The sequence below is a fragment of the Neoarius graeffei genome, chromosome 12 (genome assembly GCF_027579695.1).
Source record: "Neoarius graeffei isolate fNeoGra1 chromosome 12, fNeoGra1.pri, whole genome shotgun sequence".
Classification (NCBI taxonomy): domain Eukaryota; kingdom Metazoa; phylum Chordata; class Actinopteri; order Siluriformes; family Ariidae; genus Neoarius; species Neoarius graeffei.
In genome coordinates, this window is record NC_083580.1 from 18,456,287 (window position 1) to 18,480,742 (window position 24,456).

At 43.4% G+C, this 24,456-nt stretch overlaps 1 protein-coding gene across 4 annotated transcripts in view; it reads right to left on the reverse strand.

Moving 5' to 3' along the window:
* The window catches only part of LOC132895243 (soluble lamin-associated protein of 75 kDa-like), a 100,695-nt gene that overhangs the window by 43,894 nt on the left and 32,345 nt on the right, over positions 1 to 24,456 (reverse strand). For 2 of the 4 annotated variants that reach the window (XM_060935606.1, XM_060935605.1), the window contains exon 2: positions 9,785 to 9,921. In XM_060935606.1, the coding sequence (XP_060791589.1) occupies positions 9,785 to 9,919 (135 nt within the window). In that variant the 5' untranslated portion in view covers positions 9,920 to 9,921. Of the gene's footprint in view, positions 1 to 9,453; positions 9,521 to 9,784; positions 9,922 to 24,456 lie in introns of those variants that run through there. The other 2 variants (XM_060935607.1, XM_060935608.1) reach the window with 2 other exon arrangements.

A 24,456-nucleotide genomic window follows, 5' to 3' on the forward strand; every position in this document is an offset into this window, starting at 1 on the left:
TGGATGTCACAGTGACGTTGTCCAATGACAACGTCAGCTAGAGCTCAGCACTGCGTATCCTCGTTCCTCAATGTTTACACAGCACCGGATCAGATACGTACTGGGTTGAATATGTGGGCCCTGGCGGATTCAAACTGTTCCGCCTGTGGAGTCGTTTCCCGGCGTTTTAATGTGCACGGACAGTGCATCCGCAACGAAAACGATACGGATACGGTCTAATGTAAACACCACCTAAGTTCTGAGATGGCCGAGAGCAGGTCATCGTAAACATTCTGTGAATAGTGCTGATTAGAAAACCAGACCTGTACCCATGTGGTTGCAATGAAATTGCAAATGAGTTTCAAGTTCTCTCTCCACTTGGAAAGGAGGAAAAAGGCAATTAATGCAAAAATCCCTCTTGAATTCCATCTGGCACTGTGAAGTGAAGGCAGTTTGCACCATTTGATCTGAGGCCATTTTACTTCTTTTTGGTAAAACTTGTATGCTTCACAGAGTTCAAAGAGGAACTTGAAATCATCCCTCCATCCAGGATTCTCGCGCTTGGGCAATGTATTTATCAAAAGTGAGGTGATGTTGGGTGTGGGAGGTTTTTGCATGACCCAATAAAAATAACTTCAAAAAAGTAATACATGAGTAAAAGTTCACCAAATGCAACATCAGGAAAGTAGAAATTTTGAAAAAACACTTTCACACAGTCATAACCCTACTGTATAGTGCCCTGCATAAGTATTTACACCCACCCCTTTAATATTTCCACATTTTGCAATGTTACAACCTAAACTTATACACTCGCCAGCCACTTTAGCAGGAACTTGTTCTTGATTGGCAGGAGTGGAACCCAATCTGGTCTTCTGCTGTTGCATGTTGGGATGCTTTTCTGCTCACCACAGTTGTAAAGAGTTTAGAGATGAAAGTGGAGCAAAGAAAAAAAAAAACCCTGAACTTTTGAAAGTCAAACTAAGACCCCGTCCACATGTAGCCGGGTATCTGCTAAATCGAAGATATTTTTCTACGTTTTGGCCTGTCATCCACATGAAAACACATCAAAAACGAATATTTAAAAAAACTCCGGGCAAAGTGAAGATTTTTGAAAACTCCGTGTATGCCTTTTCGTGTAGACAGAGATAACCGGAGGTTTGCGTTTTAGAACGTCACAATCTGCGCCAAAAAAATGACAACAAATCTGCCCTGACGTCAAACGTGCGACCTTTGTTTACTGCAGAAGCCAGATTAAGCATGGACTTAAGCTAGCCGCACACCACGGCGATCCACGCGGTACCGAACCGACCCATTTCAGAGCCGACTCCCGACAGGGCACGCACATATCCCCCGACTGTTGACGAGTGCAGTCGCGATTGAAGCGACACGTGACAACTTAATAGCTTTGTGATTGGCTATTGGATATAGTTACTGTTAAATCCAACACTTGAAGATGCTACAGGCTGAATTACAAATGACACAACATGGAGCGCACTATCTAGGCTGCATGAGCTATTATTCCCAACCTTAAATAGTGCACTTATATAGGGGAGTTAAAGCGATTTGGAATTCAGCCACACAACTTGAGCAGAGTGGCTTTCCAGCCCACTGTGTCTATGGATAAAGCTTCAGTCTATGGAATTACAGTGTATACCTGCATTAGGTGCTACCAACACGTATTTCTCGCGCTAGAAATTGTGTTTAATGATGTCACGTGTTATATGCGAAAGATATGATTGGCTATTGCTAGCGACTCTCGCCGATCAGTCTGGCTCCCGATTAGTTTTTCGAATCGGCTGTGAGATGAGTCTGTACCATCGAAAACTAGTCTTTATGCCTGACTCGCGACTTCAGTTGGCTCGGTACGCTGAAAATCGGCGTAGTGTGCGGCTAGCTAAAGAGTAATGGATCGGAGTAGTGCCTTGAAAGCGTTAATTATTGTGCAGGTGCTATTTACATGTTTAATTTTAGAAGCCCAACTACTGCTCCAAGAGCACAGGCGATGTGATTAGGGGGGAGGATTTGGGGAAATGGCCATCTACAGGTTTGGAATGCTTATGAATGTGATTGAAAACGCAGATGTTCGGTTATGTGTGGAAGGGATTTTTTTCGAAGACGAGGTGGTGTGGATAAAACATTTTTATAAACGGAGAGGGGGAAAATGTTCGGTTTTAAAAATACCCGGCTACGTGTGTACATGGCATAAGATTGGGGGGGGGGGGGGGGGGGGGGGGGGGGCAATGTCCTCCGAAAGTATTTTAATAACATAACACGCAAAACCCTGCATTCTAGTGCATTTTAGTACTTCAAGTTAGAACTTTTAAGCCTTTTTCTTTCATGTACATTAAATGATTAACATGTCAAAAATATCAAATTTAATTCCCCTAGTTAATGAGTAATTTTCAGGAGTGCATTTAGAAAACGCGGTGATTTTCCTGGCAATACAGTTCATTACTTTGGGGGAAAAAAAAAAAAGACCAGACAGTTGAAGGTAAACTCAGCAAAATCCCAAAACAGTACTGTTAAAAAGTAAAGGTCTGTTAGAGTTTCTAAAGCTTTCAGGTTTCAATGTTGGGGACGCTGAGCCTCGTTTATCAATCTTTTAGTAGAGTTGTGCGTTTGCAGAAGCTAAAGTGAACTAAACATTTCCAATTCACATTTATGCGAGTTGAAGCCAATTGTTGACATTAGTTCGTATTGTCTGTAAATTTAAACACACCAGTGAATACCAAATGTCTCATGTAAATCAGGGCCCGGGGTCACACACTGACTGGCAGCCTGAGTACATTATGTAACAAAAAATAATTACCATTGCTAGTTTTAGGCAGCTTAGAAACCAGTTTTTCCATTATTGCTGTTTCTTCCACGTTTTCTTGATGTTGTGTTCTAGAAACGGCACAAAAACTTAGCTTCGAAACCTTTGCAACTTTGATGGAAAAAAAAAAAATCATAAATTGCTTACCTCTCTTCACGTCAAAAGGAGGAGGAAAGTTTTGCTTGTTTTGACATGGCGAATTATTAACATGAGGAAATACTTGTAATTCGCAACTAAAAAGACCGCAGCTACACTGGCAGCTTGAACATGCGTTCTAGTGCGATTGTGTTACGCCTGTGCAGAACAGTGTCAGTCCTGCGCGCCTTAGTACGTGCACCTGAAGGCGCGCCGTTAACAAAAAACACCCATCTTTAATCAATGAACTATGTTTGGGCTATTTAAGGACCGCGCTCATGCAAGGACGATGCGAAGTATTACGCCGCGTCTAGGAACGCGAAAAATCCGAAAAATAAATTTCTCCATTCGGAAAACCGGAGATTTTCAAGAGTTTTGTCAAATATCCGAATTTCCGGGTAAATCCGGAAGACTTTCATCCCTGAGAGTTGCTATATCCTTCCTGGCAGCTCGAACCAATCTGGCCATTTTCCTCTGACCTCATCAACGAGGCGTTTCCACCCACAGAACTGTCGCTCACTTGATGTTTTTCGCACCATTCTGTGTAAGACTTTTTTGCGTGAGAAAACCCCAGGAGACCAGCAGTTTCTGAAATACTCAAACCAGTCCATCTGGCACCAACATCCATGCCACAGAGATCACAATTTTCCCCCCCATTCTGATGTTTGAAGTGAGCATGAACTGAAGCTCTTGATTTGGATCTGCAGGAGTTTATGCATTGTGCTGCTGTCAAGGGATCGGCTGATTAGATCACTGTATGCAACAGCAGGAGTATAGGTGCTTCTAATAAAGTGGCCGGCGAGCGTACATCGTGATGAACCTACACAAAACGTGAAGGTGTTAGAATGACCCAGTCGAAGGCCAAGCAAAAATATCAGAACACAGTGAAAGCTGAGGCGCATCTCAGAAGAGATGTAACTGGGGCCATTATTAAAAAACGTTCTGTTTCCGGTCCACCGGCCGGGTGAGTGCCGTTTGTGCGGTTGAAAATTTTTTTTTTTTAACGCCGGTTTTTTGACATTTTTTTCGGGTTCATAAATCTAAACTCGAACTTGACATTTACGCATTCCCAGGGCTTTCCACTAAGGCTCGTACTAGCCAGCCATGACAAATAAGTAGCCAGCCGGGGGGGTTTGGGGGAGTAAACACAAAATAAACTCCTGTGCACGCAGTTCCCAGGATTAAATGTATTTTCCACAGACCATTTATTTATTCACTTTACTCAAATACAAAGTAAAATGGCAGTAAATCTTTCTTTTCTTACGTATTGCATCATGAGGCGTTCCTGGCTTGTAAATCTCTTATTTTCGGTGCATGACACATTCACGCAACTGAGCATGCTATGAATTAACAACAACAACAACAACAACAACAACGGTCTGCAGTGGTGGCTACACAATTAAACACTCAGCCAACATTTCTCCATTTGTGTATGCAAATACACTCCAACGACTCAGTTTGGTTTCATTTACAACCAACGGTGTCTTTTGATGCCAGCACGTAATTGAACGAGAGAAGACTGGTTTACCGGAGACAAAATAAGCGTTATCTCTGCTTCTGTTCCCTCCGACAGCCCCGACACACTACTGCCTCCGCCGAGCACGCGCGCGCACACCACGTGTCGGGGACGCGGATGAGTTACTCTCCCTTAATCAACGAAGTCGGCGGGGAATTTGTGGTTATTATCGGTACAAACAGCGCGAATCACAACTTAAATAAAATAAAATGAGTGCGGTTCAGTTTGACATTATTGTCAGTCCGTTAGATAAACATTTAATTTTATTAAAATTAAAAATTAATATTTAGATCCTGTGGGCTACAAAAATAATAGTCATTAAAGTAGCCGGCTGTATGCCGGCAGCCGGCGCTTGTGGAAAGCCCTGCATTCCGCGCAGAATATAGAATTGAATCAGCTCTGCGCATGCGCCGTGCGGCACAAAAAAATAGCAGCCACCATGAAGGAAGGAGATCCGGAGTTTTCAAACATTTGCTTAAGTGTGAAATCGCAAAATGGTATTCTAGCGAACAACAAAATAGTAAAGATTCAGAAAATCATTCAGTGATCATTTTAATAGTGTAATTTCATCCGAACTAGGCCTAACGGTCGATTTAGAACTACAAAAAGTCCGTGTGTCGGACATTTTAAGTACCTTTGTAAAAGTTTTGCAAATGTTGCAGGCAGCATTTAAAATGCTAACTTAAAGTTTTTGTACAAGTTTCAGTTGATTAAACTGTCATATTTTATTAAATGTGTCCGCTTTTGTAATAAAAAAGTACTGAAAGAAAAAGCAAACAGCATTGCGATTTCTTATCCATCCATATATTAAAAAAAAATAATAAATCCCTCCCTCCCGACTGAAAATTTTTTTGCTCACCCGGTGGACAGGAAACGGATTTTTTTTTAAGGATGGCCTGGAGACGATGGTAATTCTAACACCTATTGACCGAGGGGAGTGGATTTTTTTCTTTTTTAAATTTGTTGTGTACTTATACAAGACACTGTACATTTTTGGAACTTAACATCACCCTGTCAGTTCTTAAACTGCAACGCCTTTAAAAATTTCCACTTTCTATAGTTTAATTCCACACATTTGCATACACACACAAGCTATCCTGGCAAAATACACCCGTGAAAGACAAGGCTTTGCAGAAATACACATTTTCTATTGGTAATGCAGAGTAGTTAACAATCCAGTGCACAATAGTTAATATCTAAAAACAGCAAAGCAAATGTTTACCGGTGGAAAGAAAAGTTGCTTTGTTCTCTATAAGCATGTACAGTACACACAGTCATGCAAACATCCGACTCGGAGACCTGGCCATATTTTTGGGCTCCTCAGTATGAGCTATAAAATTACATGCACCAGGAAGTCGTAACCATGCAAATACTCTACCATTAACATCGTGCACATTACTGTCTTTAGAAGGAGGAGATTTAGGCCCTGTCCACACGGCAACGGATTCCGGTGACTCCGATACAATTGCTTATCGTTTAGGCCTGGCGTCCACACGGCACCGGCGTTTTGGGTGCCCAAAACGCAATCTTTTTGAGAACGGGTTCCAGAGTGGAAAGATCTGGCAACGTTGCCGTTGCGAAGTCGTCTGGATGAGTAGAACGGATTTGTTTACGATGACGTCACAACCACATGACTGAGTGCTTCACGCCGGGTAGAAGTGTAACGAACTCGATGCGAGTCGTCAACAAATCCTATAACTTGGTTCATGAAACGCGCTTACAAAATATTTTCACTGTGAATATTTATTGTGTAAAGGTGCAAAGTGAGAGAGTGAGAGAGAGAGAGAGAGAGAGAGAGAGAGACAGACACTCTGCCCTTAGGGCAGAGTCAATCCCGCCAGCAAAAATAGGGAAAAAAAGGAGCGATCTCACCTCTTCAGATGTTGGTTTAACTCCTACAACACATTCCTCAAAAAGGGCGTAGAAGAGCAAATTAATCCATCAACGTGTAGCATTCAATTTATTCCGGACCATAAAAGACTCCGCCTTCCGCGTAGAATCATGCATCATCCTCGCCGCCATATTGGATGGGTCAAAGCGGAGAATAAAGATTCATGTGCTGCGTTTAACTGTACCAACAGGTTTACCGTCCAAACGAGATCACATGGGATTACCTTTCACAGGTGAGACTTAAAAAATACTTGTCATTGTATTTGGTCATTATAATGTAATTTTACGAACAGATTTTCCTGACTTTGTGGCTAATATGAAGTCTCGCGCATAATAGTTTATGCGCATGCGTCCTTACTTCTATTGTTCTGGTGTCTCCGAAGGGACCATCTTACAGCACCCCTAGAGGTGTGGCATGTATATTGCATCGTTTTCAGCAAGCGTTGCATTGCCATATGGACCTGATATTTTACTGATCGTTGCCCATTTGGACGAGATATATTTTTAAATAACATCTCGTTGCCGTTGTTGTGTGGATGTAGCCTTAGACACAGGTCTGGATGGAGAACATGGAATTGAAACAAGAAATGAACTCCTTGCAGGAGCTGATTGCCAGGTCTTGCATGAGCAAGGAGTTAACAAGAGCTCTGACGATGTTTATTGCAACTTTAAAGACTACTGTTCTGCAATACCAGCGTTACTCCGACATGGAGCTCCAGTACCAGTCAAAAGTTTGGACATACCTTCTAACTTGATGGGGGGTTTTTTTATTAGTTAAAAGTCAATAAGATATGAAGTCATGATGGAGGTCGTTTCTCTTGACTTAGCGGAGTGGTTCTTGACATAATATGGATTACTGCAATTGTGGAACAGGGCCGTTTACTCTATTTTTATTATTTACTGTTTGAGCTCAAATGCATTAAGGCGGCAAGAAATTGCACTATTTAACTTTTGACAAGGCAAAGCATTCCAGGTGACTACCTCATGAAGCTGGTTAAGATAATGCAAAGCGTCAAGGTAAACGGCGGCTACTTTGAAGAATCTAAATTATGAAACATTGGGAGGTTTTTTTTAAAAACACTTCTTTTGTTTACCACATAATTCAATGCATGTGCCATGTGTCGTTTTTGTGGCTATTGCCTCATAGGCTACATCCACACGACAACGGCAACGAGATGTTATTTAAAAATATATCACGTCCAAATGGGCAACGATCAGTAAAATATCAGGTCCATATGGCAACGCAACGCTTGCTGAAAACGATACAATACACATGCCACACCTCTAGGGGCGCTGTAAGACGGTCCCTTCGGAGACACCAGAACAATAGAAGAAGTAAGGACGCATGCACATAAACTATTATGCGCGAGACTTCATATTAGCCACAAAGTCAGGAAAATCTGTTCGTAAAATTACATTATAATGACCAAATACAATGAAAAGTATTTTTCCAGTCTCACCTGTGAAAGGTAATCCCATGTGATCCCGTTTGGACGGTACAGTTAAACGCAGCTAATCTTTATTCTCCGCTTTGACCTATCCAATATGGCGGCGAGGATGACGTATGATTCTACGCGGAAGGCGGCGTCTTTAATGGTCCGGAATAAATTGAATGCTACACGTTGATGGATTAATTTGCTCTTCTACGCCCTTTTTGAGGAATGTGTTGTAGGACTTACTGTAAACCAACATCTGAAGAGGTGAGATCGCTCCTTTTTTTCCCTATTTTTGCTGGCAGGATTGACTCTGCCCTAAGGGCAGAGTCTCTCTCTCTCTCTCTCTCACTTTGCACCATTACACAATAAATATTCACAGTGAAAATATTTTGTAAGCGCGTTTCATGAACCAAGTTATAGGATTTGTTGACAACTCGCATCGAGTTCGTTACACTTCTACCTGGCGTGAAGCACTCACAGTCATGTGGTTGTGACGTCATCGTAAACAAATCCGTTCTACTCATCCAGACGACTTCACAACAGCAATGTTGCCAGATCTTTCCACTCTGGAACCCGTTCTCAAAAAGATTGCGTTTTGGGCACCCAAAACGCCGGTGCCGTGTGGACGCCAGGCCGAAACGATAAACAATTGTATCGGAGTCACCTGAATCCGTTGCCGTGTGGACAGGGCCATAGAAGCAAAGCGAGGCAGTAGCCACCATGTCATCGTGTTACAAGAATGGAAGGATGAGTGTAACAATCGCGCACTGTGCATACGCATGAGCATTACAAATCACCAGAATGGCGAATCATGATCTCGCGATACGAAACAACTGATCTCGCGTCATCAAAAGGTACACAAAAACGAGTGTTGAAGCCGCTAGGCCATCGTGTTGCAAGAATGAGTAACAATAGCGAAACTTCGTAACCAATCAGCACTTATCCTGATCAAGTTCGTTTACCCGATGACTTCTTGATAAACTTCGGAACCAATCAGAACCAGAAACGAAATAAGAGAAACCTCGTTATAACGTCGGAATATCGGAAGATAATCGGCAGATAAAAAGATAAACGAAAGTCACCTCGCGGTTCGCCAAGGCTACCGATTCGATATCGACTAAGTGGTGTTTATTTTAAGAAAATGTACCTTTTGATTATCGCAGCTTGTGTTTGGTCCTTCTGAAAGGTCAAATGAAAGGTTTTGTAAGTTTTTTTTTTTAGCTTTTTGGCAGATATATTGAAAAGCCGATATCAAACTTCTACTTTTCGCTTTAATTTTATTTTTTGAGTCTTTACACTACACTTGTGAAACAAAATGTGCTCATTAGTACTAAATAATGCTTCCAAGACAATTCATGAACAAGTGCTTTCTTACCATTTTGAAAATAGATCTAGTTCACAGCACTGCATTTTGAACAAAAAAAAAAAAAAAAAAAAAAAAACGCAGTAAACAAAATCGGTAACCAAAACACTACAAGCCCTGATGCTGCTCACAGCTTGGTGATGCTTGCAAGAGATGACGAGAGTATAATCGATAATATGTATATATGCTATATTTACTGTATGGACATGGTATGAGAAAACTTTATTTATAAGCAGTAGCCACATGTGCCCATATAGGGTACCTATTTTATAGCTTTGTTGTCTTCAGTAGAAAAGAGTCACAATACAGAAAAACCTACGAATGAGCTGCTGCGTCCAAACTTTTGACTGGGATTGGATATACCGGTAGTAATCCGCACAGAGTGTCTGCAAAGGCAATGCCAGAGAGTAACTATAACATGCTTGTGCAGAACGATTAGAATTTTCAAAAATACTTGAATCATTATACATACATCTAAACAAAAATGCATCCTATGTACAATTTTCACATTTTGTTCATGAGTTCACAAAGTTGGCAAGAATGGACATGATGGATAAAATAATTCCAGATATCAAATCATATTTTAGGCTAATCAGCATAGCATTACACCTCATTAAGGATTTGTCGTACTATAAATATAACAGTATTACCTTCTTCCCACTGGGCAGTGTGAAGCAGTGGGCGTGGTCCGGGTCGGAGTAAAGCAGCTCATTCATATAGCTATGAGCCGAGTGCTCTAGCTCCCCGTGACTTGTGGCTTCCAGCACATCCACAGGGAAATCCATCCCTGCATGGGACAAAGGTTTAAGGCCGGTCATTGGTTAACTTCACACACACAGAATTTGTTTGACGTTCCTATTGTAGCACGTTCTCAAAAGTTTCCAGATGGTCCAGAAGGAGAGGGGGGAAAAAAAAAAAAAGCGCTTTGGAACAACTTTTCCAAAGTGCCTCTTAACAACATGTTAAGACACACTTTGGAAGGTGCCTTCTTAACACGTTTTGAGATCAAACAGTAAATACTCCTATTTGACAACTGTAGTAATCCATGTGTCAAGAACTGCTCAACTAAGTAAACAGAAGCAAAGTGCCTTTCTTAATAAAAATAAAGAACAAACACTGAATTCTAAGGTGTGTCCAAACTCCTGACTGGCACTATAATTCTCAATAATAATACCACCTGTAGTGGTTAGCGCTGTCGCCTCACAGCAAGAAGGTCCGGGTTCGAGCCCCGTGGCCGGTGAGGGGCTTTCTGTGCGGAGTTTGCATGTTCTCCCCGTGTCCGTGTGGGTTTCCTCTGGGTGCTCCGGTTTCCCCCACAGTCCAAAGACATGCAGGTTAGGTTAACTGGTGACTCTAAATTGACCGTAGGTGTGAATGTGAGTGTGAATGGTTGTCTGTGTCTATGTGTCAGCCCTGTGATGACCTGGCGACTTGTCCAGGGTGTACCCCACCTTTCGCCCGTAGTCAGCTGGGATAGGCTCCAGCTTGCCTGCGACCCCGTAGAACAGGATAAAGCGGCTACAGATAATGAGATAAGATAATACCACCATCACCATGCTTTATGGTGCTAAATGTAGCATCAGACCAAAGAGGCTTTTTTCTACATGCTTGAGTCTCCATAATGCCTTTTGGCAAACTCCATCAGAATTTCACATGTGTAGAGAGTCTGGACTATGGAAAAAGCTGGTTCTCACATAGCAGCAGTCTATGCATCTCTCCAGCCCCTTCAGAGTTACGCTTGGCCTTTTGGTCGCGTCTCTGACCACAGCCATCCTTGTCTTGTACGACATTGTGGATAGCATCCTCTAGGTAGTTTTGGTTGTGCCATATTCTTTTCATTTATTAATAGTAGATTTAATGGGGGAGTTTGCATGGTCTCCCGTGTCTGCATGGGTTTCTTCCAGGTGCTCCAGTTTCCCCCCCGCAGTTCAAAGACATGCAGATTCGGTAAAACACCCAGCCACTGGTTTTGTGCAAGACAATGCATACTTGGGGCCAGTCCCAAGCCCAGTCCCGAGCCCAGATAGATTGGGGAGGATTGCGTCAGGAAGGGCATCCGGTGTGAAACCTATGCCAAAGCAAATATGTGGAACAAATCCGCTATGGTGACCCCTAGGAAGAGGAAGGATATTGGATTTAATTGTGTTCTGTGGGGGTCAGAATTTGAGATATTTTTATAAAATCAAAAACCTTTGGTTTAAGGCCAAACTTGATCCTGGGTTTGTTTTTGATATCTCCTTGCTCTTCACTGAAGTACTGTGACTTCTGATGGCAACTGGAAATTTAGGGGTTTCCACAACAAAGGAGGTGAATACTTACGTATGTAATTTTTTCTGTTTATTTGTAAAAAAAAAAAAAAATTTTGTAAAAAACCACACACTGTGGCATTTCCCTCCTTGCTATTGCTGGTATGATTATCGCTAGAACTCTAGCCAATCGTCTACACCCTTATGCAGAAGAGTTTCTCCCAGAGTCCCAGTGTGGTTTTAGACCCAATAGAAGAATGATCGATATGATTTTTACTGTCCGCCAGCTACAGGAGAAGTGTCGGGCGCAAAACCAACCGCTCTACATGGCCTTTATAGACCTGACTAAGGCCTTTGACTCAGTCAACCGGGAAGCTTTGTGGTGAATTCTAGCAAAATACTGTTGTCCTGAGAAGTTTCTCTATACTTAAACTTCATGATGGCATGACTGCTAAGGCCCTCAGCGATACTGGGGACAGTAAGCCTTTTGAGGTGCGGATAGGGGTCAAGCAAGGCTATGTGATCACTCCCACTCTGTTCTCCATATTTACATCAACTATCTTTCACCTGTTGGACAGACTCCCAGACAGTGTGGAAGTTGTTTACAGAACGGATGGAGGTCTTTTCAATCTGAGGAGACTAAAGGTGAAAACCAAGACATACACTACATCTGTGATTGAACTTCAGTACGCTGATAATGGTGTCTATACTACTGCAGCGAATGATCTTCAAGCTATTCTGAACACCTTCGATCATGCGTACCAGAGACTTAGCCTTTCCATCAATGGGAAGACGACAGAGGTCCTCTACCAACCAGCTCCTGGTCAAGGATCAGCCTGTCCTTCTCTTAAGGTTGACGGGACTGTACTGAAGAACGTTCAGAGCTTCCCCTACCTAGGCATCTTTCTCTCAGCGAAAGCAGACATGGATGCTGAAATCCAGCATCGTCTTCAGGCAGCCAGCAATGCTTTCAGTCATTTGTGTGACAGTCTTTGAGGAAAGAGGCATAAGAACTGATACTAAAGACACTGATGTACAAGGCAGTTGTTTTACCATCTCTCTTGTCTAGCTCAGAGTCCTGGACTGCGTCATCTGAAGACCCTTGAAAAGTACCATCAGCCACGTCTCCGCTGTATCCTGGGCGTCAGCTGGCAGGATTGACGAATGAACATCAGCATTCTGGAGGAGGCCAACTGCACTAGCATTGAGGCCATGATGATTCAAAAAGTCAACTCCGCTGGTCAGGACATGTCGTCAGAATGGAAGATTCCAGTCTTCTGAAGCAAGTCATCTACAGTCAACTCAGCTGAGGGCCAAGGTCCAGAGGGGGTCAGAGAAAACGCTTTAAGGATAATCTAAAAGCTTGTCTGAAATCATGCAGCATCAGTGTCAACAACCGGGAGGACCTTGCCCGTGACAGAGCAGGATGGCGAAGAGCTGTCCGCGAAGGCGTTGCTTGCTTTGAGCTTGAGAGACCCCAAAAAGCTGAGGAAAAGCACTCACGGCACAAGAAACGTGAAAGGGCTCCTTTGCCTGCTGCTGCCACCAATTATTGGGTTTCAGTCACATGACTTTTCTTAGCGATTTCACTTCCAGTAAAACTGCTGGTGGTCAAGCAAACTAAAATGGTTGCCGTAATGCAAACAACTAGTGATAAGTTATCAGGAGTATGTTTGTAATCTAGAAGCCACTGCTTGCTTTAGATACAACCCCGATTCCAAAAAAGTTGGGACAAAGTACAAATTGTAAATAAAAACGGAATGCAATGATGTGGAAGCTTCAAAATTCCATATTTTATTCAGAATAGAACATAGATGACGTATCAAATGTTTAAACTGAGAAAATGTATCATTTAAAGAGAAAAATTAGGTGATTTTAAATTTCATGACACCACATCTCAAAAAAGTTGGGACAAGGCCATGTTTACCACTGTGAGACATCCCCTTTTCTCTTTACAACAGTCTGTAAACGTCTGGGGACTGAGGAGACAAGTTGCTCAAGTTTAAGGACAGGAATGTTAACCCATTCTTGTCTAATGTAGGATTCTAGTTGCTCAACTGTCTTAGGTCTTTTTTGTCGTATCTTCCGTTTTATGATGCGCCAAATGTTTTCTATGGGTGAAAGATCTGGACTGCAGGCTGGCCAGTTCAGTACCTGGACCCTTCTTCTACGCAGCCATGATGCTGTAATTGATGCAGTATGTGGTTTGGCATTGTCATGTTGGAAAATGCAAGGTCTTCCCTGAAAGGGACATCGTCTGGATGGGAGCATATGTTGCTCTAGAACCTGGATATACCTTTCAGCATTGATGGTGTCTTTCCAGATGTGTAAGCTGCCCATGCCGCACGCACTAATGCAACCCCATACCATCAGAGATGCAGGCTTCTGAACTGAGCGCTGATAACAACTTGGGTCGTCCTTCTCCTCTTTAGTCCGAATGACACGGCATCCCTGATTTCCATAAAGAACTTCAAATTTTGATTCGTCTGACCACAGAGCAGTTTTCCACTTTGCCACAGTCCATTTTAAATGAGCCTTGGCCCAGAGATGATGTCTGCGCTTCTGGATCATGTTTAGATACGGCTTCTTCTTTGAACTATAGAGTTTTAGCTGGCAATGGCAGATGGCACGGTGAATTGTGTTCACAGATAATATTCTCTGGAAATATTCCTGAGCCCATTTTATGATTTCCAATACAGAAGCATGCCTGTATGTGACGCAGTGCCGTCTAAAGGCCAATTTATGCTGACAACCCAGTCCTCGCAGACGGTGTCACAGATAGTGTCTGCGTAGCCCCCCCACCTTCGCAGACGCTCTGCGCGCACCTCCCAAAAATTGTGACCACCGCAGAAGCCTCGCAGACAGCGTCGCAGACAAGAGGGCTCTGATTGGTCCACTCTACATCCGCTGTACACGCACTTCCGCTTCCCTACTTTCCCGGTTTGTTTTGTTTTCATGACCGGCATTTTTAAAAACACGAGCGAAGATGGAGCAGCATGAAGAGCGGTTGATTGAGGAAGTGAGGAAGTACGTACATCTATACGACTCCAGTTCTAGTCATTATAAAAAAAAAAGTTCTAGTCATTATAAGTAACCGGAGGATAAACACTCCACTAACCACACCCACCAACTACTCCTAGCGACTTCGCGCCCCCTTGCGTTGTGCCGGTGAATAACATCGCGCACGCCTATAACTCCCCGCTCAACAATAAATTACAACTGTCTGCGAAAAGCTATCTGCGAAAGCCTTGTCGCAAGAGCATGCAGAGGCCTTAAGGGCCCGAAGATCATGGGCACCCAGTATGGTTTTCCGGCCTTGACCCTTATGCCGCTTTTCCACTACAAACGTGGCTGAGTCGGGCTGAGCCGTGCCGTGCTGATTCGGGCTGAGCGGGGCTGTTGGAGTTGCATTTCGACTACAACCGCGCTGAACTGTGCTGGCTGGAAGTGGGTGGACAAATTGGGTGGAGTTAGCGAAAGTGGGTGGACGTCAGGTGATGTCGTTAAGCAGCGCAAACAGTGACATCAGTGAGCTTTTAAGCGGTAGTCTCACGACCCGAATAGTAAACAATAAACATGGAGGACATGGAGTCGTTAGTGTTGCTGGTCTTGGTGCTGTGGCTTGTTGTCACCGACAACGCCAACAGATACTGGCAAGAGCATATAGATGAGGCGAGGCGCATAAGGCTTCAGAAATTCTCGCAATTCGTAATTCTTCTCCTTCCGGGTTTGCGGTGTTTACAGATCCCAGCGCGCTCGCGGGGTGTGTGTGGGCATGTGAGGACACTCCTCCTCACCAATCAGTGCACAGGGGAGTGTCTGCTCACGCCCCCAGCCTCACTCGGCTCGCTTTGGCTCACTTCAGCCCCACTCCAAAACGGTGCGAGTTTTAGGGGCTAAGCAGGGCTGAAGCGAGCTGAGTCGTGCTGGTTTTTGGTAGTCGAAACACAAGCCGTGTCGGGCTGAAGCGAGCTGAAAAAGGGTAGTGGAAAAGGGCCATTACGCACAGAGATTCTTCCAGATTCTCTGAATCTTTTGATGATATTATGCACTGTAGATGATATGTTCAAACTCTTTGCAATTTTACACTGTCGAACTCCTTTCTGATATTGCTCCACTATTTGTCAGCGCAGAATTAGGGGGATTGGTGATCCTCTTCCCATCTTTACTTCTGAGAGCCGCTGCCACTCCAAGATGCTCTTTTTATACCCAGTCATGTTAATGACCTATTGCCAATTGACCTAATGAGTTGCAATTTGGTCCTCCAGCTGTTCCTTTTTTGTACCTTTAACTTTTCCAGCCTCTTATTGCCCCTGTCCCAACTTTTTTGAGATGTGTTGCTGTCATGAAATTTCAAATGAGCCAATATTTGGCATGAAATTTCAAAATGTCTCACTTTCGACATTTGATATGTTGTCTATGTTCTATTGTGAATACAATATCAGTTTTTGAGATTTGTAAATTATTGCATTCCGTTTTTATTTACAATTTGTACTTTGTCCCAACTTTTTTGGAATCGGGGTTGTATATTCAGAAGATTGCTGTGTGCAATGGAATCGACCCCTACAATGTGGGAAAGAAGGATTTGTCATACGATCTTGAAAACTACACTTCAGTCGAGTTCCCCGACATCTCGAACTATCTGGTGTTGCAGACATCCTTCTACACCACAAAACAGATGAAAGTGTGGAAGAGTATGGAGGCTTACAACTTTTTTGTATGTGGCTGGGTAAAGGACCTCGCTATCAAGTCGCTGCCGAATGAATCCCGTATTGTTTTCGTTTACATCTTTACAACGAAGCGCTGCAAGTTGAAGTGTAAACAAACAATTCGCTTGATTCTCACTTGTGTCGGCTCTTACCTCTCAGGTAAATCATTCACAAAGATCATCAGAAACCCCTTTAAAAGACCTGGATCTTAGTTAAACAAGACGGAGAAGTGATCACTGCGCATTGTAACTGTATGGCTGGGTAAGAATTTTGTCGCGACCTTCATGCATATAGACTATTTTTCGTGACTGTTTTGATCACGTGCACTTGCTGAAAGACTTGTTGAAAAGACTGCTAGGACACCCTGTTAAAGAAAGCGAGACACGCATTGTTTTCAGTATGGCGGCCATCGAGCGAGGAGTAAACGAAGAAACAGCTGGCGACTTTAGTGCTTCATGACTTAAAAAAAAAAAAAAAAGTACCATAAAATAACGAGACAGCAAGAAACCTACTTGGAAAACACTAAGGACGTAGCTGAGAGGGAGATACAAACCTTTCACCAAGTGATCACTGCAAACTCGAGCATGCTTCGACTCGGCTCCCTTCGATTTCCGCGAGAGGTTCAAAAGCCACCTTTCTCAACGTCTTTTTGTGAAATCCTGTGTTCATTCACCCTTTTTTTTTTTTATTAGTTCGCGGGGAACCCTGAAGAAACTTTTCAGTTTCATGGTTTGATTGATTCAAACAACCTAAAACAATGCAAGCGTAAGGCATTTTTCATGCGAGCAATGCACCTTCTTTGTACAAATGCTTTGTCAACCGAGCTTTGGTAGACCACCAGCTAAAGTTCTGAATAACTAATGAGGTGGATGTTAGGGCTGCACGATTATGGAAAAAATGATAATCACGATTATCTTGATCAAAATTGTAATCGCGATTATTAATCACGATTATTCCTGATGTTAGGGAAATCACTTAAATTTTATTTCACTATATTCAAACTAGGGGTGTGCGATCTGACGATATAAAATCGTTAAGAATAAGAACAAGTAGAAGATTGCAGACGATCTGCCAAAGTGGAGAAATCGTATAGATCGCCTTGGCCAATGAGCGCAATAACTTTTTTTTTTCCCTTTGGGTACAATAACTTGACGTTCTATGCTGGTTCCCGCCGACGCGGCAGATGTAAGACGTCCTTAACCTGTAGAGGGACTGAAAATCCGCGATCGCGGAAAACGGGCGGAAATTGCAGAATTATGCATCTGAAACAGAACTTATTGTCAGAAATGGAATCTACACATTCTAAGCTTGGGGAGGCTGGAGCCGCCGATGGGAAAACGAAACTAAAGCCGAGCACCGTGGCTCTTTGTCGGGCTGGAGCCCGGGATAGAAACGAAACCTAAGCGGAGCCCCGCGGCACGCCTCCGCGCCGCGGGGCTCCGCTTAGGTTTCGTTTCTATCCCGAGGTGGCGCGCCGTGCCCGCGCTGGTTCTTTGGGCAGAGTGCAGAGGTCTCTGGCTGTCAAGTTTGGGGAAGCTTCTTTAAATATAAACTACATTTCGAGCACAAGAGGCTGGTGCTAGCAACATTCAAACAGCCACAATAAAGCTATGCAGAAGCCTCCCCGCCACCAGTCTGGACCATTTTCAAAAAGCTATTTGGTGTTTTGATACTTAAATCATTTCAAAATAACCGAAGACTGTGTGTTATTCAACATTTCATATTTTACTTTCTTTTTTATATTCTAAGAATGCACTTTATCAGAGTGATGTTTACTTAGGCCAAGTTTACATTAGACCGTATCGGTCTCGTTTTCTTCGCGGATGCACTGTCCATTTACATGAAACCGCCTGGAAAAGCCGGGAAACGGGAATCCGCCAGCGTCCACGTATTCAATCCAGATCGTGTCTGGTCCGGTGCTGTGTAAACATTGAGAATACGCGGATACGCTGTGCTGAGCTCTAGCTGGCGTCGTCATTGGACAACGTCACTGTGACATCCACCTTCCTGATTCGCTGGCGTTGGTCATGTGACGCGACTGCTGAAAAACGGCGCAGACTTCCGCCTTGTATCACCTTTCATTAAAGAGTATAAAAGTATGAAAATACTGCAAATACTGATGCAAATACTGCATCAGTAGCTCACAGAGCTACTCTGTAGTTATGATTGTCTTTAGGCTTGCCATCCTTCCATTTGCAAGTGGTAAGTGATATGCACTGGGATCACACACACAGCGGCTCAGTCCCGAATCACTGCTCGTGCGCTATACTCGCGCGCTCTGTGAGCTGCGCAGGGCCGGAGTGCGCACCCTCCAGAGGGCACTCGCTGTTCAGGGCGGAGTGATTTGGAGCGCAGGATGCCTGCGGAGCCGAGCGTATCCGTCTATTGGTGTTGCTGTGTGCACGCGAATCGTGTATTGGTGTTGCTGTGTGCACACTTATCGTTTTAAAAACGTTAATCTGATGATCCGCTGATACGGTCTAATGTAAACCCCACCTTAGTGTTGTTGTCTTCACAACCAATAGTGCACTTTATCAGTGTTATCAGTGTGTTTACAATGTTTGCACATGCAAAATTGCTACTATTAATTAAAATCTGTTCAGAAAGGTTTGTAGCCCCAAAATGCCTGGTTTTTTTTTTGTTTGTTTGTTTTTTTTCTGATGGAAGATCGTGATTAAAAAATCGAAATCGAGATTTTATGTTAAAAAATCGTGATGTGACATTTTTGCCATATCGCCCACCCCTAATTCAAACAAACGATATGAACAGCTTTCAGTACAGAATGAAATTTAAAAGAGAAATTCTGATTTCCAAATGACAAATAAATGAAATTTATCCAAGAAATTACCAAAGGATGAAGGAACTGAAAACTCAGTTGCAACAATTACATAGCATTATACTGAGGCCTACAAGTTTTTAGCTAGAAAGAGCAGCCTATCAACATGCTCTGGCTTTAAACATGAGCGACGGCAGGTCACAGCATTGCCTCCAGTGCTAAATAGTCTGTTGTTCTGACATAGTTAGCTTTTCTCTCTCACCTCAATCTGTTACCTACTCTCACGCCATTAGCGGGCGAACCGACGCATGTAAGGTTTCATTACTCCGCCTAAGGCTTGCTTGCTTATTTAGGCGGAGTAATGAAACCTTACATGTGTCGGTTCGCCCCCTAATGGTTTGGCGGAGTACTGGTCAAAAAGTGCTTAATCATATGCAGCAGAGCTCGGATTTTAAAGGGAAATAAATCGCGATTTTCATTTAATTTAATCGTGGCAGCCAAAATCGCGATTTTCGATTAAATTTGATTAATTGTGCAGCCCTAGTGGATGTGATGTCACGTGAAACCCACGAATTTCATCAGTGCCGCGTGTGGGAGTAAGGCCAATTTATGCTGACAACGCAGTCCTCACAGATGGCGTCGCAGACAGCGTCTGCGTAGCCCCCCCACCTTCGCAGACGCTCTGCGCGCACCTCCCAAAAATTGTGACCACCGCAGAAGCCTCGCAGACAGCGTCGCAGACAAGAGGGCTCTGATTGGTCCACTCTACATCCGCTGTACACGCACTTCCGCTTCCCTACTTTCCCGGTTTGGTTTGTTTTCACGACCGCCATTTTTAAAAACACGAGCGAAGATGGAGCAGCACGAAGAGCGGAAGCGAGGAAGTACATACATCTATACGACTCCAGTTCTAGTCATTGTAAGTAACCGGAGGATAAACACTCCACTAACCACACCCACCAACTACTCCTAGCGATTTCGCAACTTCGCACCCCCTTGCGTTGTGGCGGTGAATAACATCGCGCACGCCTATTACTCCCCGCTCAACGATAAATTACAACTGTCTGCGAAAAGCTATCTGCGAAAGCCTTGTCGCAAGAGCATGCAGAGGCCCGTAGTCTGTGCATCCCGCATTAGACTAGTCAGTCAACTTAGGGTGCACAAGGATTAACCTATAGTGGGCAATCTTACTCGTCTTGAGGGATTCCCGATGATGGAGGATTAAAATAAAATTTAAAAAAAAAAAAAACCTACAATTCCAGGTTGTAATAGTACAAAACGTGGGACAATTAAAAGGGGCAAGTACTTCTGCAAGGCACACAATTGCAAACGTTACACTTGGATGAAAAAGTTACAAAAGCACGTGTAAGCTTCCGAGTGCTTGCTGGGGGAGTTATGCTTGAAGGAGGGTCACCTCAAAATTCCTAAAACAACTTCTCTCATTAGAATGAGCTGCGTTGTTAATATTCTCTCTCTCTACACTCCAGCATGTACCAACTGGATCTATCAAAATTTCTGAATGATAAAAGAGCATTCAGAGGAAAAAGAAAACAACACACACCCATTTTTCATACCAGGCTGACACAGGCAGACACACACACACACAACCACTGTGGCCCACTGGCACGTCTCCCAGCTGCTCCGTCCCGAGTTAATCACAAACTGTCGCGCACCATCTGTGTCACAATGCTAATCAGAGCGAGTGAGCAACGTTAAAGCAGTCCGTGCTCTCATGTAGGCACACAAATATTTTCACAGACCTCCAGAGCAACAAGCCATACAAAGTGCAGACCGCAGTTGTGTTCATTCTACTTTGTTACTGTAGGTTGAGGCTTGTTTACTCTTGTTTTCTACCACAGCACTGTTTAATCCTCAAATCTGACGACTGGTCAGTCGGAGTTAATTAATTGTCTGTAACAGAACAGCTCTGACAACAATGCCAGCGGTCAGTAAAAGTTATACACTTTTTGAACGCGTTATCATCGTTTCCAGAGTAACAGCTCATTCACAAGGACTTGAATGATGGTTGCTCCACGAACAGATTTTTAAAAATACGTCGCAGTTTAACAAAGGGCCCGTTTACACGAGGACGCTGTCGGGTAAAAACGACTAAGTATTTTATCGGAAGTGCCTTTCGTCTACACGGGGACGGCGTTTCCGAGGCTGAAAAACGGAAAAAATTGAAAACGCCTTCCAGAGTGGATAAGTTAAAAACAGCCCCCGTTGCATATCCGCCTAAACTACCCAATACGCCAAACTCTGCTCGGATCTGCTCACGTCGGGTACGCGTTTACGTCATACATATGTCATATACTGTACATGCCAGCCCGGGAAGTAAGAAAGTAAGTAAAAAAAGTAAGAGCATGTCTGATTACATCGATCCAACGGACCTTCAAGCTGCTCTGGCAGCTTTAATAAACGTCCAGGAGTCCTTTGAACATCTATACTGAATCTGCACATATACCGTTAATGAACAGAGGCAGGTATAGTATGCTCTTACTTTTTTTACTTACTTTCTTACTTACCATAGCCAGAGTAGTCAAAGTTTTCGCGGCACAGATGTGCAGATCAGACAAGACGGAAGACGTTGCGCATGCGTGCAGACATAGCGGAGGTCTTTCACAGCACCACCTAGCCGCCTGGCATGCACATCCAATTGAATTCCACACATTTATGCGTCACCGTATAGACGCAGATTTCCTCCTTGAAAACGGTCGTGTAGACGCGGAAAAAAGTGAGAACGAAAACGGACTTTTGCGTTTTTGTTTCAGACCGTCCCCGTGTAAAGTGGGCCAAAGAGACAGATAATGGCGATATGGTGAAGCTTTCCGTTAGGCGATGGTTAACATTTATGGAAGGAGTCTCCAAGTGGCTCTAGTCAGGAAGTTCTCGGTCACAGGATAGGCTTCAGGACAGACAGATCCTCCCCCCCCAAAAAAAAAAAAAGACGGGGGGAATGATCTGGGACAAAGCTTTTTATTTTATCCACATTCACTGGATATAAGCAATCGCATGCTCTGATTGGCTAATTTACTACTAGGCTATCAGCTCATATACCGTGAGCAGAGAAAAACAAAATGGCGGAACATGTTGCTGAATCAACAGAGACTCAGATTGTTTTGCAGATCAAGGGGCCCACATGGCCCCTCCTGGGAAAAAACAGGGGCCCATTTCTACAATGGGGGGCCCAGTGATTATCCTTCAGTTGAAGCGAACCTAGTGAGCGAAGCGAGCCCAATGAACAGCTGGGGCAGCCCAGGGGCTGTTTTTTTCTTCTCAACTCTGGGTTTTTTTTTTTGGTATTAGAAGCCATATGAAGCAATGTAGATGACAAAAATCAATGCTTCAACCAAATATATTGAGATATTGTTTAATCAGTGGCAATATTTTGGAATTCAACCACAGGCCACTATATATCACATCTATATTATCTCCTCCTTGTAAATTATAGCAGAAGAATGGGTTTGTTTTTTGCATGCTGTGACGGTCTAATTCTGCTCGTCTCTAATCATCTCTACTTCTAATTTCAGAGAATCAGATGGGATGCTGAATCTTCAATCTTGGGTTCAAATTCAGGCTATGAAGTTTGAAAATTAATAATGTCTGATACTAATGATACAACAGTTGTAAATCTAGTATGACTAATTACCTTGGGTATCAGGGGTATCAGTTTTTTCAGGTGAATGTACTCTCTTTCTGCCGAAGAATGGCAAAATAGATATATATATATTTTTTTTTTCTTATCCATGTTTTCTAGTCTCTTTCGAATATTCCTACATAGACCGTAAGATGCCACCTAGCAAAAGACTTGGATCAGGTTTTACTCGCTTGGAATGCTACAAACGGGGCGGCGTAAATACACGAACGGGTCCGACATATATTCAATATGGCGGCGGTCAAAACAAATTCATCCGATGCTGAAATCTGTTGAATATGCAGATAATTATGTTGGAAGTTGCATATTTGTGCAAGATTTTCGATATTGAGACCATGAAGTCAAGTAATACCAGTGTAGGAAATTCATGGAAAATATCAGCCAGACCACAAGGCAGGCAACTCTGAAAAGTTGCCTGCCCTGCTCAAAAGTTGCCCGCCCCAATTTCAACTATAATCCGCCGGAATATCGCATAATTTTCAAAAAATTGTAAAAGAGGCAATGCATGTAATGTTGTATCATGCATGTAATTTCATATATTCAGTTTAGTTTTATGATTTATTACTGGTGTTCATGTATATAAATGTATATGTGACCTATGTTGCTTGAGATCAGCCAAACCATCATGCTTCAGATTGATAGAACCAGTGACAAAAGCTCCATTGGCATATTTCCTAAGTCTATCTGGGGTTTTTCGTTTAGACAAGGGCCCATATGCAGCTCTTACACACCTTACAGTAGATAGTTTGTTTGTTGTCATCGGATACCAGCCAGTCAAACTCTTGCTTCCAACTGTCCACAACAGTTCTCCTTCTCTTGTCTTTATCATATTTTTGTTGTGCTTTCTTTCTCTCTTCTTCAGTTTGTTTTCGTTTCTGAGGGGTCTTTGGTTCAGGTGGTTTTTATCCCAAGATAATCATACAACATTTTCAGATATTTGGAACAATTAACAATCAATTTTATGTGATATTTTGACAACTCATGTGGTAGGACGCTGGTTTTCAAAGTCACAGACATAGATGTGACTTGGGGAGACTTGGGGTGGATTTCACTGAGCTGTGTGTATCGAGCTCTCTGATTGGCTGAACCTTCGAAGCAACAGCCAATCAGAGCGCTCGTTTCATTTCTAAGCGAAAACAATATGGCCGTGCCCGCGTCGGTAAGCAAACCAACAGAATCTAGTGAAAATGTCTTGAAAAGTCCTTCAATATGATGAAATATTGAGAGAACGATGAACCCCCTCAAAGAGGGACCGCCCGTGGGGCTGGCAACTTATAAATTCATTCCGGTGGGGCGGGCACCCATTTCCTACACTGGTCCATATTGGCCCCTGCCCCTCTCGACAACGTGTTCATTATTCGAAATAGTGCGTCTTAGACGCGGGCGCGCCAACAATCTGAGTCTCTGAATCAGGGGGGGGGGGGGGGGGGGGGGGGGGGGGGGTTAAAATTGGTGCCAAGAATGGATCTTTTTTTAATTTTCAAGAATTATTATAGCATTTTTCACAAATTGCTCGTCAGCTTGCCGGTTTGTTTACATTCTTCATTTTAAGCATTAAAATTTGTTGAGGGGCGTCACGGTGGTTAGCACTGTTGCCTCACAGCAAGAAGGTCCTGGGTTTGAGCCCCGTGGCCGGCGAGGTTCTTTCTGTGTGGAGTTTGCATGTTCTCCCCATGTTCGCGTGGGTTTCCTCCGGGTGCTCCGGTTTCCCCCACAGTCCAAAGACATGCAGGTTAGGTTAACTGGTGACTCTAAATTGACCGTAGGTGTGAATGTGAATGGTTGTCTGTGTCTATGTGTCAGCCCTGTGATGACCTGGCGACTTGTCCAGGGTGTACCCCGCCTTTCGCCCGTAGTCAGCTGGGATAGGCTCCAGCTTGCCTGCGACCCTGTACAGGATAAGCAGCTACAGATAATAGACTGATGGAAAATTTGT